Genomic DNA, 13,404 nt, shown 5'->3' with positions numbered 1-13,404 from the left:
CTAAGTATTCTCATCTCTGCTACAACCATTCTCTGCTCTACATTCTTATAAACCGCCCAACACTCTGAACCACACATAATAGCTGGTCTCACTACAGTCTTGTAGAATTTACCTTTCAGTCTCATTGGAATTCTTTTATCGCATAAGACACCAGACGCTTCTCTCCATTTCAACCACTCGCACTTAATCCTGTGTCTTACATCCTCGTCAATACCACCGCTCTTTTCTGATCCTAAATACTTAAAACTACGAATCAAAATTATTTAATACTTAAATCAAATAGTACTATTAATAAGCTTGTAGAATACATAAACAAACTGCGTGATTTAATATCGCTGTCCATTAATATGCTAAAATCCTTATTATCTGCTATGGCTACACTAAAAAAATTATGTATTTGGGAGTATAACAAAAGAAGCCATAATCGTTTGACGAAATTAGCCAGTATTATAACGAGATTTGTTTATGATATAAAAGCTCTGAATAATGGTTCGTATGAATTTACAAAAAATATGGAATGAAGCAAAGACTTATCTTTATCAATTATATGAGTCCTACAAGGAGTTGCAGATAGATATAAACAAAGAGATGAATAAAATTCCAAGAGATTGTTGTAAATTTTTAGATAAAATTGTAAATGATCATATTTTTAAAAATTATTTAATTAGTATGAAATATGATGGTCCAGTCAATGAAACCAGTTTGCAAACATATGAAAAAATTTTGTACTAAAATTATTAAAATTGATTACGAGAATTGAGGCTTTGAAGAATTAATATAATTTTACTATATAAACTTCTTTTATAATTTTGTAATTTATTTTTCCACTTATAATATATATTACCATGTTTATAATATATTACTTGTAGATGAGGGTAAGGTGCCTCATGTCATCTCATAAGTTACTATACTCAGCAGCCACTTAACCTAAGTTATTGAAAATCTCATCAAAAATTAATTAATATGCAAATCACTAAGTTAGTGATTCATTATTGACTAGAATAATAAGATTGTCAATGTTATTTGATAGTATTCGATTATTATAAAACTGTTCGATTATATTAACTTATTCATTAAAATGAATTATTCATGATATTTTCAATCGAAAATGAAAGCTTTTTGCTATTACTGACAACTTTTATATAATTAAGACTTCGATGTAATTTTTTTTAAATAATTTATTCATTTTTGGACTACGTTAATTCATATTTTAACTTTGATGTGTAGCAGAGAAACTATTAGTTTTACTCTGTCGTGTTTTTTTTTTTTTGTGTGTATAAGTGTTTACATTCATTCTTACTAAACCGATTTTCTTAAACAAAGTGTTTAATATCTCAAATCATATTTCGTTGAAACTATCAGTACCATAATTTAGAAAAAAATTTTCCCAGTTCTAGTAAAAAAGAATAATGTCCTAAAAAATGTCATTTATAATAAACAATTAATATTGATTTTCGTAGTTTTCATTATATACTCAATTAACTTCTCAAAAACTGGACAGATAAGTACGAAATTTTTATTGATAATATTTGTCTTATAAATGACATACTTTGTTTTGAATATTCAATCGTTATCGGAGGTACTGTGGGAATATAAAATCATATTTGCCTTTTTACTTTTCAATTCTTGTTAATGTTCTAAAAAACTTACATTTTTTAATAAACCTACATAAAATAAAACCTAATACAAAGTATTTTAAGATGAAAAAGGAAAAAACATCAGAAACCCTCTATCATGTATAAATGCGATTATATATAGAAAATAATGTCGAAAACTTATTTCTGTAAGTAATGGCGTTCTAAAACTATAATTATGTAATTTTATAGCTTAAATTAGCAATTTCATTTTTTTTTTCAATAATATATCAAATCTACATGTAATGAAAACAACGGAGCACAATAGAGTTCGCGGCATAGTATAGACGTGGGAATGTTGGGACAAGTATAGATGATATCTAACAGTGATTTTAATCACTCCTGAATTATATCCTGATTAGTAGTTCTTAGATTTAAAAGTATAAGTTATGAATAAATATTTATTATAGCAATTAAATATAGTATGAAACTAATATTTAATAATTTAATATTGTAATTTTTACGGAGAAATAATAAAAAATTATAAAGTAGCATATTTTGTTACTTCTATAACATACATACAAAAAAATTAAAAGATTTTATACAAACTTTATAAAAACAATGTTTATTTATTTATGAACAAATATATTGCTCTTCAAAAAACTTTCTTCGGAATCAAAAATATACTTTTCTAAATCAACTTTACAAAACTGAAATTAGACTTTTTCTATTTACAAGATGTTTTCTTCAATATCTGTGTGAGTATTTTCCATCAATTCACTTTCGTCAAATCTAACCTCATCTTCAACAGCATTGGTAATTGTATTGTGTCTTTGTGATGAAGGAAGGCTATCTAAGAATGATACGGTTAATTGTATGTTAACAAATAACTTTCGATGTAAATGACGGCGACATCGCCATTGCATTAAGCCATCTGCTGTTTTCATTTCAAGTACTATAGTATTAAAATATCATTATTAAAATAATCATCTATAGAGCCATCTGGCACATTGTCTGTTTTAAACAAATCTATGTTTTTTTTTTAAATTAGACAAAATTAACATTTTAGGTTCGGTCTTATCTATATATGTGCATGTCGCATATCAAAATATCGGATTCGACGTTTAAAATTCGTACTTTCACCGTAACCGTATAGCTTACCTGGAAAATGCGTTTTTTCTTGTTAAAAACCGATATTTCGTATATATTATATGATCGGCTACTGCGTGATAATCCAAACAAATAACTATATGTATAGTTTATTAACAAATTAGTCGAAATCAACATTCATCAATATATTAGTGCGATTATTGTCGTCGTCATCTGCGGCCTAGGTGGAAGTGTCGCCGGTAGTAGTGTATGCGGCGGTCGTTGAACAATATATGCGATACGGCAATGTCTTTGAAGGTTGGAGGAGTAATCCTTTGCGTATGGGGTGCGGCACATCAAACACACGGACTTGACGAGCATGTTCAAGGATTACCGTGTACCTACTCTCGAAAATTCATTTTTATTTTTCCGCATAATAATCGATTTGGACGCGCGACAAGACTCGTTAGATTATTTTGTATTTCATCCCCCACCCCTCCCATTACATTAGGTTAATTTATGTTAATTTTCGTCGTTCCCCCTCCATTATGTTATTTTACATCGAATTTCCTCGTCCCCCAGACAACGCTTCATCATCAGGAACTGTGGTAGGTGAAGCGAGGAGAACCAGAATGCCCCTTTTTACCATAGTTAGTTTAGCGTATTGAGGATATATCCATGTTTGCAGTTGAGTTCTGACGTTTCGGAATCATTGCAGAGCCCATCTTCAGAGTGATGGTTGCTAGTCGGTGGCTGCAACTGTACTGTATAGTTTTAATATTTTAATATTTTCAAAAGTTCTACTTTTTATACGTATGATTCAAGTTTTTAACGCACCTGTATAAGAGAAAATGGTCAAATTTAGGAAAAAAAGTATGTCATATGAAAGAAGTATATATAATGTATTTAGACAAACAAAAATTATGTTAATACATACATTTTTTGAAAGGTAATAGCAATTGAAAGTTGAACATTTAAAATCGAAAAACAAAAATTTTAACACAAAAATAGCATTTTCAACTACGGCAGCCGATTGCACGTAGAAGACAAGTCGTCGGGACAATTTTTTTTTTTTTAATTAATAGTGCTTAACACAGCCTTTAATTTGACATATGTGTGGACAAGTAAAGGGTCAGATTTTCAAAAATATTATATCAAATAAAAGGGAATTATTTAAGGTTTCAATATAAAAAAAATATTATAATTCTCTTTAAAGTATTTTATCCATATGAAATAGATTTTCTTGGATTGGACTTAATTTTTTTACTATAAACAAATAATGTCTATTAGTTACATTCAAATAATATTAATATATTAACTCAATTAGTCCCGAATTAATTTTTTTATGAAAATACATAGAACAGAATATTCATACATATAAAATTTAATAAAATAAATAAGGAACATTCTTACAGTGTAATATTTAAAAGTATTGAATACATAAAATTAAAAAATACATATGTATAGAAATTAAACATTTAATAATGATATAGTCTATCTGAATAAACTTATTTTATAGTTTAAAATTACATTTCTATTTCTATATCTATTAAGGTAAATGCTATAAAAACACGTAATAATTTATTTATTTTATTACTTATTTTATTGTCAAATGTTCTTTCTATGTTTCAGGATAAAAATGAATCTAAAATTTTTTTATATTATTTCAATTTTATGGAACTTAAAATATATTTTAACGTCTACTTCTGGTTATGGTAATGAAATATTATATTTAATTGACTCAGTAAATCACATTATGTATCATAGTCAATTTCAAGAGAAATTTAATTTATGGGATAATATAATCAAAACAGACGATTCTGAAAAATTACTAAACACACCATTGAATCAACATATTAATGAATGTATTCGTATACCTCAAATATTTAACTCTATAATAAGTTCAATAAATATCAGATATGCGAAATTAATGAAATTATATGACGGCCATATGAAGACGATGATAAATGAATGTGAAAATTATTATAATAAGAATTTATTTGACAAATTTGTTGAATGCACTAAATTAATTCAAGAAGTTATTGTAAAATCAGAATCTATGTTTCAAACTTTAAATGATATTTTGTTATTTATCATAAATTTGAACCTAAAATCTATATTCCCTGAATACGAAGCTCCAAATACAGTAATTAACGAGATTAAATATTTTATTACATTCATTCTATCAAAGGAAAAACTATGTGAGATTACTTACATTAAATCAAATGGAGAATTTGATACAGATGAAGCTTGCGGGGATCTTTTAAATGTCAAACATTTCCATACCGAAGTAAATCATATGCTTCAAAATTTTCCATTTTCAGATAAATCCAGCAATATTAATAGTAATTTTGTTCGTAAATGTTTGTTAGAAAAGTACAACGAAAAATACTTTTTACCGCAAGAAAATTATAAAAGTTTTGTTCAATTTATTTATGATAATCTCATTATATTTTATAAGGAAACTATTGAAAATGAGAATAATAATCTCGGATATCAAGAATTATTACATCCAACTGTACCTGGGTAAAGTTAATATTTATTAAATTTATTAGATATTAAGATTATTATGAGATTTTTAGCTTTAAGCTTACAGCAATGATTTTTTAATGAATTCCGACAAATGTATTGATGTATTAATGTGCATTTAATGTTAGTAGTATAATTGAAAGTCAAAAAAAGTTATTAATATATTTATTTTAAGAAAATCTATTACTAACTTTTAAATAATCATCTTGTACAATTTGAGCGAGAAATATATATTAAATATGCTCTTGTTTTATGCGCTCAATTTTTAATTTGTTAAGTGTTTATTCAATCATACGTTAAAACTTCTGTTTCGATAATAATTTTTGATAATAATAATTTTTTCAAATATATTCATTTTACGTCATGTATTTAATTCAGAACATTGTGTGTATTGTTCAAAAATTGTATAAGTGCTTTTAGCGTTGAAAATGGTAAAATTGTTCCCAAAATACGTTATATTTTATGTATAAATGTTTGCCGTTGTAAAATAATGTTATTTATGGTTACATACATTTGATATGCGCATATAGGGCCGTTGCCTCCATATACTTATTTAGCGCCTCATTTACCTCTTACCACATTATAGTTACAGAAGAGTGTATGCGATACTTATCGATGAAGTAATTTAATAATACATTTATGAGCTTCATTTCAACATAATTCATTTAATTACCATTTTCCTCGATAATTTTCGAGAACAGTGCCTCCTGTCTCTTCTATGACTTATAAGTTTTTGGGTTTGACGAGAGAATAAATACTCTAATTTCCAAAGAATTTCAGTATATTTCTTTTGTTTGTAAACTGTTGTGTTACAGTTATAACTTAAGCATAAATTTGTTTTACAATTATAATTCACAATAAGCGTTAAATATACTTTGAAAACAACCAACACTTGAAAAAAAGTAAGTTTTTCAAAATTTTAATTTTAATTGTACTGGATTAACTTTTACAGTTATTGATATGATAAATTTTGATAATGTTAATAACGTTTAATTTTAATTTTGATGATTTTTCGAAATATTCCATTTAAAAACCGGTAGCTAAAGTAAAACTAGATACTAAGATTCCCATAACAAACGATACGTCAACATATTGTCTCATATTACATGATAATGTCTAGTGCGGTGCACAAGGTGGTTTAATTTATGAAACTTAAAATCAACACTTTTATAATAATAATTTTAATTTTATTATTTGTGAACATTTACAATTGTATAACATTATATTATTTTTACATTTATTTAAATAATAATAAGTTTTTGTTTTTATTAGCTTTTATTATGAAAATATCATAGCTCGACAATTACATACGAATTAGATAACATAGTATTAATTAGCGTTATGAATTGGTGTTAATTTGTATAACAAAAGTAAAGTATGTACAATAAATCATAATATATAATAAAGTAGTTAAATAGTACAACCAGTGCTCAATATAAAAGAAATGATGGCAATAATAACGGGAATAAAATGGGAATTTAGTACAACAGAGGGTACAAAATTGTAATTTCTATTGGATTTTAAAAATGTTAAAAGTAGGCACCTATTAGACGCCAAGGAGGAGCAATTTAATAAATAGCGAGGAAAATCTCCGAGGATTTCATTCTTATATGAATGGCAAAAGGGAACCGAGTTCAGATTTAATTTGTAGGCGAATGTTGGTAAAAGGTTATGACCCAGTCTGAGTCGTGAAATGCTATAAAATATATTGTGAGTGAGATCTAGTTAATGGAACTACGGAATTTTGGAACGGGTAGGTACGATGTGCCTATGCCATCGGTCAAAGATGTTAGGGAGAAAAGACCACTTGGTGAGCTATGCTTCCATTAGCTTAGATCTAAAATAATTAAGAAAATCAAAATAAGGAAGAAGAAAGGAAGGATAACATAAGAATGATGATTCACATTTAGCCAATGAATCAGCGAACTCGTTACCACGGATCCCGACATATCTAGGGATTCAATGGAATTGAACTTAACCAGACGTTAAAATTTTGTGGAGGAGTGCTCTAATTGAAAGGATCATAGGAAAAGTTTGAGAATCAAAAGGGTTATAATTAATAGCCAGATGACAAGCCTGCGAATCTGAGAAGATGAGAAAAGAAGTATCTAAAGAAACAAAAACCTAGAGAAGTTCATTGACAATAGCAATGCATTCGGGACTAAAGGAGGAAGAAAAAGAATGCAGGTTGGTAGAAAAGGAGATATTAAGGAATAATGAGGGAGACCCATCAGTAAAAAATAGACGACAGTTGGGAAAGTTTGAAGAAATATAGTGAGAGAATAAATTATTAATAATGGTCAAAAGAAGGGATTGGAGGTTAGAATGTGAGAACCCTAGGAAATTAGTTAGTACATGAAGATTAGGAGTGATGATTATGGCTTTGTAAGGGCAGTCACAAATAGGAAGACGACTATAGGACTTCTGTGTATGATTAGTGAGAGGAAAAAATGAAGAACATATAGAAACAAGGATAAGGAAGAGATTTGGGGACATAACGCCAGAGTTGGCGAACAGTTTTATAAAGATTGAATAATGAGAATTTGGGGCAGGAAATAGATTTTAGGAGTAATTTGCACGCTTATCGAAGTCTTCTAATTTCGATAGGAGGACAACAGCATTCAATTTCAAGGCTGGGAACAGAAATAGAAGGAGGAGCGCCTAAATTGAGCGAAAGCAAGAAGCCATTACTGAATTAAGCTTATTACGGTGACATAAGGATGCAGAAGAGAAGAGAAAGGAAACGTAGTCAATCTTGGCACGAATAATAGAGTTAAAAATTAATAAAAGGGAAGAGGAATGAAATTCCCAAGATGTCCCGATAATACAACGGAGAAAATTAGACCAGTGTGATGCAAAGGAAAAAAGGAACCTTTCTTAACTTAGTGTCGTTAAGTCCTAAGTCTACTTAAGTTAAGTCCTAAGTAAGTAACAGATTGGAGGGGATATTAAATGATCAACTAAAGTACAATGGCGATAGAGAGAGGTATATGTTTTCTAGTAAAAATGATAAATTGACTCTTTTAAGAAGCTTTGGTAAAGTAAGAAGAGAGGAGATTTTGGTACAGTATGTACAAGGTGTCGTTGAGATTAGCTACAGCGTGATTAAGTGATTTATCAGAAGAAAAATGGACAATATCATCAGCATAAAAGAGGAAGGAGAAACCGTGAGAGAAGAGGTCATTACTGATAGTACACACATATATATATATTGAAAAGAATGGGATTAAGATAACTGCCTTGTGGAAAGCCACGAAAAGAAGAACGAGAAATAGAAACCCCGGAAGGGATGGAGAAGTGTAGGAAGCGATGAGAAAAAAGTGAGGAAATAAAATTACAAAGAAGAGGGGGTTCAATGACGTTTAAGTGTTTTTATTGAGTAGGTATATGGACTGAGTCAAATGCACCCTTGATATCCATAAATATTGCTGGAAGTAATTATTTTTTGTCAAAGGACTCATATATGGGTCCTATAAAGGAAAATAGACACTCCATAGTACCAAAGCCTCTTTTAAAACCGAATAAGTTATTCGGGATGAGAGTATTTTTTTCCAGATACCAATCTAAACGAATTTTTAATAAGTATTCTACTATTTTACAGAGAGACGAGGAGAGGGCAATAGGTCGATGGAATAAGATCTGTACTGATGGAAAGAAACAGAGCGTTCTTTAACAGCGGTTGTACATGTAGAGTTCCACCAAATAGGTGAAAGAGGCAAATTTTTTTTGGAAGTTTTGAAAATTGGTATAGAGGCATTCACGGCATTCAGTAGAATAGAAACAAAGAAATCATAATCTGATAAGGGAGAAGAAGAAAGACAAAAGTTGAACAAATAAGCATTGATGTATGCAAAATATAAGCCTCAGTCAGCATTGATAAAGTTGAATTTAAATGATGAAATGACGGGAGAAGGGTCAATTAAGTGATTAGATAGGGATGTTACCTAGGAGATAATAATAGGAAAGATTTGTGTTCTGTTATTACTATTAATTTCTTTTGGAAATGATAAGGTCGAAATTATTTTACTGCCCATACTATGGCTAAGAGTTATTTCTCTGTTGTGTTGTAGTTCTTTTCTGCCTTGTTCAATATGCGAGAAATATACGATATCAGTAAGTCAGACCCAATCTTCATTTGCGATAGTATAGCTTCAATGGCTGAGTTGCAAGCGTCTGTTACATTAAACGGATGTGAAAAATCCGGATATTGCGGTATGTGTTTTTGCGATAATAATTTATTTATTTGATTAAATGCTTTTGATTAAACGCGTATTTCAATGTTTAATACCGTAAAATAACACATAAAAATTCAATTTCACAAACTTTAAAATGATATATACTTACAACTACTGTATTTTAATAAGATATTGTTTTATCAATATTTTCCTTAAAATCTACCCTATAAAATAGATATCATAGATTTTTTTTTTTTAATTTTATTTAAAGTTTAAAAATAATTATTTATAAAACGTAAAAATTTAAATTATTGAGATATAATTATAACCCTAACGTATAACTGTTATTTAAAAAATAATCACTAAAAAATATTAACTAGTTCAAAAGTTATTTAAGTTATCAGTGAATGCTGGGCTACAAATGATACAAATGTTGTTTATGTTTATGGTATTTTATTTTTATTAATTGTTAATTTCATCAACATTTTAAGGCTCAAATTTTACATAATACATAGAACTAATTTATTCGTTAAAATTTTATACACACAAAATCTCCATATTTTCTTTGTCTAATATTTCTAATTTAAGAGATTATTTTTTAGAGGTATAAAAAAACAAAATAAAATTTTATAAAATACTAAACCAAATCATTAAAATATTTTTATTCTTATAGTCTTGTGCCGCCACTTTATGCTGATACTTCCGAACATAAAATTGCTACACTAAACAAATTATTTGCAAAAAAATATTTTAAGCCCTTTCAAAATATTATGATTTTTGAAGAAAACCATAAAAGAATAGATGCACATGAATTGTTTCAGACAAAAGTGAACTCCACAAACTTAAGTAAAATAGAAAAGTATTTTAATCAATTACTGAGATGCAGGTATACTGAAATACTCAAAAACTATGAAGTTATCTTGTTAACCCTAATCAGCTCATGTAGAAATGAAGAATCAAAGGGTACTATTAATAAGCCTGTAGAATGCATAAATAAAATGCGCGATTCAATATCGTTGTCTATTGATATGCTAAAATCTTTATTATCTGCTATGGCTACACTAAAAAAATTATCTATTTGGAAGTATCCCAATCAAGGCAATAAACATCTGGCGAAATTAGCCAGTATAATAACGAGATTTGTAAATGATATAAAAGCTCTGAATAATGGTTCGTATAAATATACAAAAACGATGAATGAAGTAGAAGCAAAGGCGTATCTTGATCGAATATACATGTCCCATTGCGATCTATATAAAGGATTAAGTAATGAAATGCTTTATAACTCAAAAAAACATTGCTTATTTTTAAAGAATATTAGACATGCAAATAAATTAAAAAGTTTTTTTTATAAAAAGAAGCATGATGGTCCAGTTTATGAAATTATTTGCAAATATATGAAATCATTTTGTGGTAAAATTATCAAAATTGATTACGAATATTTAAATTTTAAGGAATTAACATAATTTTTTATATATACCAATTTCTATTTGTTGTAATTTCTTTCATAATTTTTAACGTGTATTTCTGTGTTAATATATGTTATGGTTGGGGGAACGGGTACAATTGTAAGACGGTCAATATTTACCTTTATGACATGTATAAAAACACAATAATTACTTTATTATTATTATTGTTATACTGTGTGTAAAATTATATTTTCTTAAAAATCTCTGATATCATGTGTATTTTACAAGATAACAAAAGTAATTTTGACTTCGAAAAGTAAATAAAAAAACCCAGCACAGGGGGGTCGCGGCACAGTGGTGACGTGGCATAGATGGATCAAGTATAATGATATCTGACAGTGATNACATAAGTTTACTATTATTACATAGCGGACGAGTTTTTTATTATTTCTTTTATTTATTTATAAATAAAATATTTTATACGTTTAAATTTTGTTTGTTAAGAATGTTCTATGTATTAAGTATTTTCTTTGATGCTTTATATAATTAGATCATATTGATGAAGATAAATGTACCAGTTATTCGGAGGACATTTGTATCATTTAATTATTATAGAAATTTGATTAATATACCTAATTGTTGTGTAATAGTTATCACGTGAACAAGAGAAAAAATATCTAACCGATGCAAAGACAATGAACTGATGAAGAGAACTGCAGTTATTTGGCATGTTAGATTGAACTGGTATATAAAAAATAGAAAGTTTAGTGATTCTCTACCAAAATATGGTTACAAATCACACTCAAGTGAATATTTAATGTGGAATAAGAAGCAATTTTGGCTGAATATTTTAAAAGAATGTACTAATATATATTTTGGGTTGAGTACCAAACATGTTAGAAAATTTTGATTTGAATTTGCTAAAAAATTAAATTTAAAAATCCCACCTTATTGGACTGAGAATGTAGCTTTTCCTAGGAATATAATCAATGGATTTTCTGTGTCTGTTGTATGGCTTTTCAATTGATATGCTTTTACAATAGACGAAAATTTAATTATCCATATCTGGTAAAGGTGTCGAAAAACAGCAAACGGAACGTGTATCGTAAACCAACAAAAACCAATTAGAAATTAAAGAAATGAAACTATGTCTTCTGTTAATTATTGTATTTGGAGCTTCGTATTCAGGGAATATAGATTTTAGGTTCAAATTTATGATAAATAACAAAATATCATTTAAAGTTTGAAACATAGATTCTGAATTTACAATAACTTCTTGAATTAATTTAGTGCATTCAACAAATTTGTCAAATAAATTCTTATTATAATAATTTTCACATTCATTTATCATCGTCTTTATAATTTCAACAATTTTGCATATCTGTAGTTTATTGAACTTATTATGGAATTGAATGTTTGAAGTATAAGATAACTATCAAAGAATATTTTGATTTAATTGTGAGTTAAATAATTTTATATAAACGTCTGTCTTGATTATATTATCCCGTAAATAAAATTTATCTTGAAATTGACAATGATATTTAATGTGATTTATTAATTCAACTAAATACAACTTTACATCCGATTCATCAAAAGGAGACGTTAAAACATATTTTAAGTTCCATAAAATTGAAATACGATAATAAAATTTAAGATTAATTTTTAACTTAAAACTTTGAAACATTAATTGATATATAATAAGTGTTAATTATACGATTATCGTTTGTGATAATGGTGGGATCGGTTAGTTGCTCGTTATACGCTATGCCGGTAACATTGCCGGACCGTTTCGCGACGTAATAATTGTTACTATAAATAATTTTTCATTATAATAAAATAAAATCTAGAAATACAGTCCACTCTATTTTTATAATTCAAATACACACGAAACGTATATTTGACCTGGAACCAATGAATAAAGAATCAGCCATTAAATTAAAACATTTAACTGATCCACTAAACGCGCATATACAAGTATTAAAAGCTTTAAATCATGATCCATACAATTAGGGTGCGTTGTTATTGCATGTCATATATACAAAACTCGACACAAATACAATACATTAATGGGAAACGGAAGTGTCGAGAGAGGACTTACCGAGTGTAGAATTAATGATGGAGTTCTTGAGTAAAAGAAGTCAGATGTTAGAGTCGGCGGAAAACGCAAAATTATTAACATTCAAGCAAAATGAATCAAATTGGTTGTCAATTAGAACTTCAAAAGTTGGAACGTACAAAAAAGGTGCATCGACATTTTTAACTACGTCAAAAATGAAATGTTATTTGTGTCAACAACCTCATCCAATATATAAGTGCACTACATTTTTGGCACNCTAATATATAAGTGCACTACATTTCTGGAACTTGATATAGCGTCCAGAATAAATAAAGTCAGTTAATTGAAATTGTGCAAAAATTGTTTAAAAAAAAAACAACCATCACGTAAATCAATGTCCATCGCGAAAGTGTGGAAAATGTCAAAAACTTCATAATTCACTCTTACACCAAGAAAAAGAAGCCAGTTCGGACGAAGGAAGTACTCCGGCTGTGGTGACGTAGCATAGATGGATCAAGTATAATGATATCTGACAGTGATTAAAATCACTATCAAAAAAAAACGCTTCGATG

General features: G+C 28.2%; 1 protein-coding gene and 1 long non-coding RNA gene across 3 annotated transcripts in view; both read left to right on the top strand.

The window, feature by feature from the left end:
- Window positions 1–4,283: 4,283 nt before the first annotated feature.
- The window catches only part of LOC126900025 (uncharacterized), a 105,448-nt gene continuing 96,327 nt past the window's right edge, over window positions 4,284–13,404 (top strand). For both annotated transcript variants that reach the window (XM_050675382.1, XM_050675383.1), the window contains exon 1: window positions 4,284–5,189. In XM_050675382.1, the coding sequence (XP_050531339.1) occupies window positions 4,303–5,189 (887 nt within the window). In that variant the 5' untranslated portion in view covers window positions 4,284–4,302. The remainder of the gene's footprint in view (window positions 5,190–13,404) is intronic.
- On the top strand, window positions 6,107–11,006 carry LOC126900055 (uncharacterized). The gene is made up of 3 exons (XR_007702786.1): window positions 6,107–8,116; window positions 9,263–9,404; window positions 10,041–11,006. It is a non-coding gene; the product is annotated as an uncharacterized LOC126900055 (long non-coding RNA).

Source organism: Daktulosphaira vitifoliae, unplaced genomic scaffold (genome assembly GCF_025091365.1).
Source record: "Daktulosphaira vitifoliae isolate Bord-2020 unplaced genomic scaffold, ASM2509136v1 Scaffold_2, whole genome shotgun sequence".
Taxonomy (NCBI): Eukaryota; Metazoa; Arthropoda; class Insecta; order Hemiptera; family Phylloxeridae; genus Daktulosphaira; species Daktulosphaira vitifoliae.
This window is presented reverse-complemented; position numbering and strand designations above follow the sequence as displayed.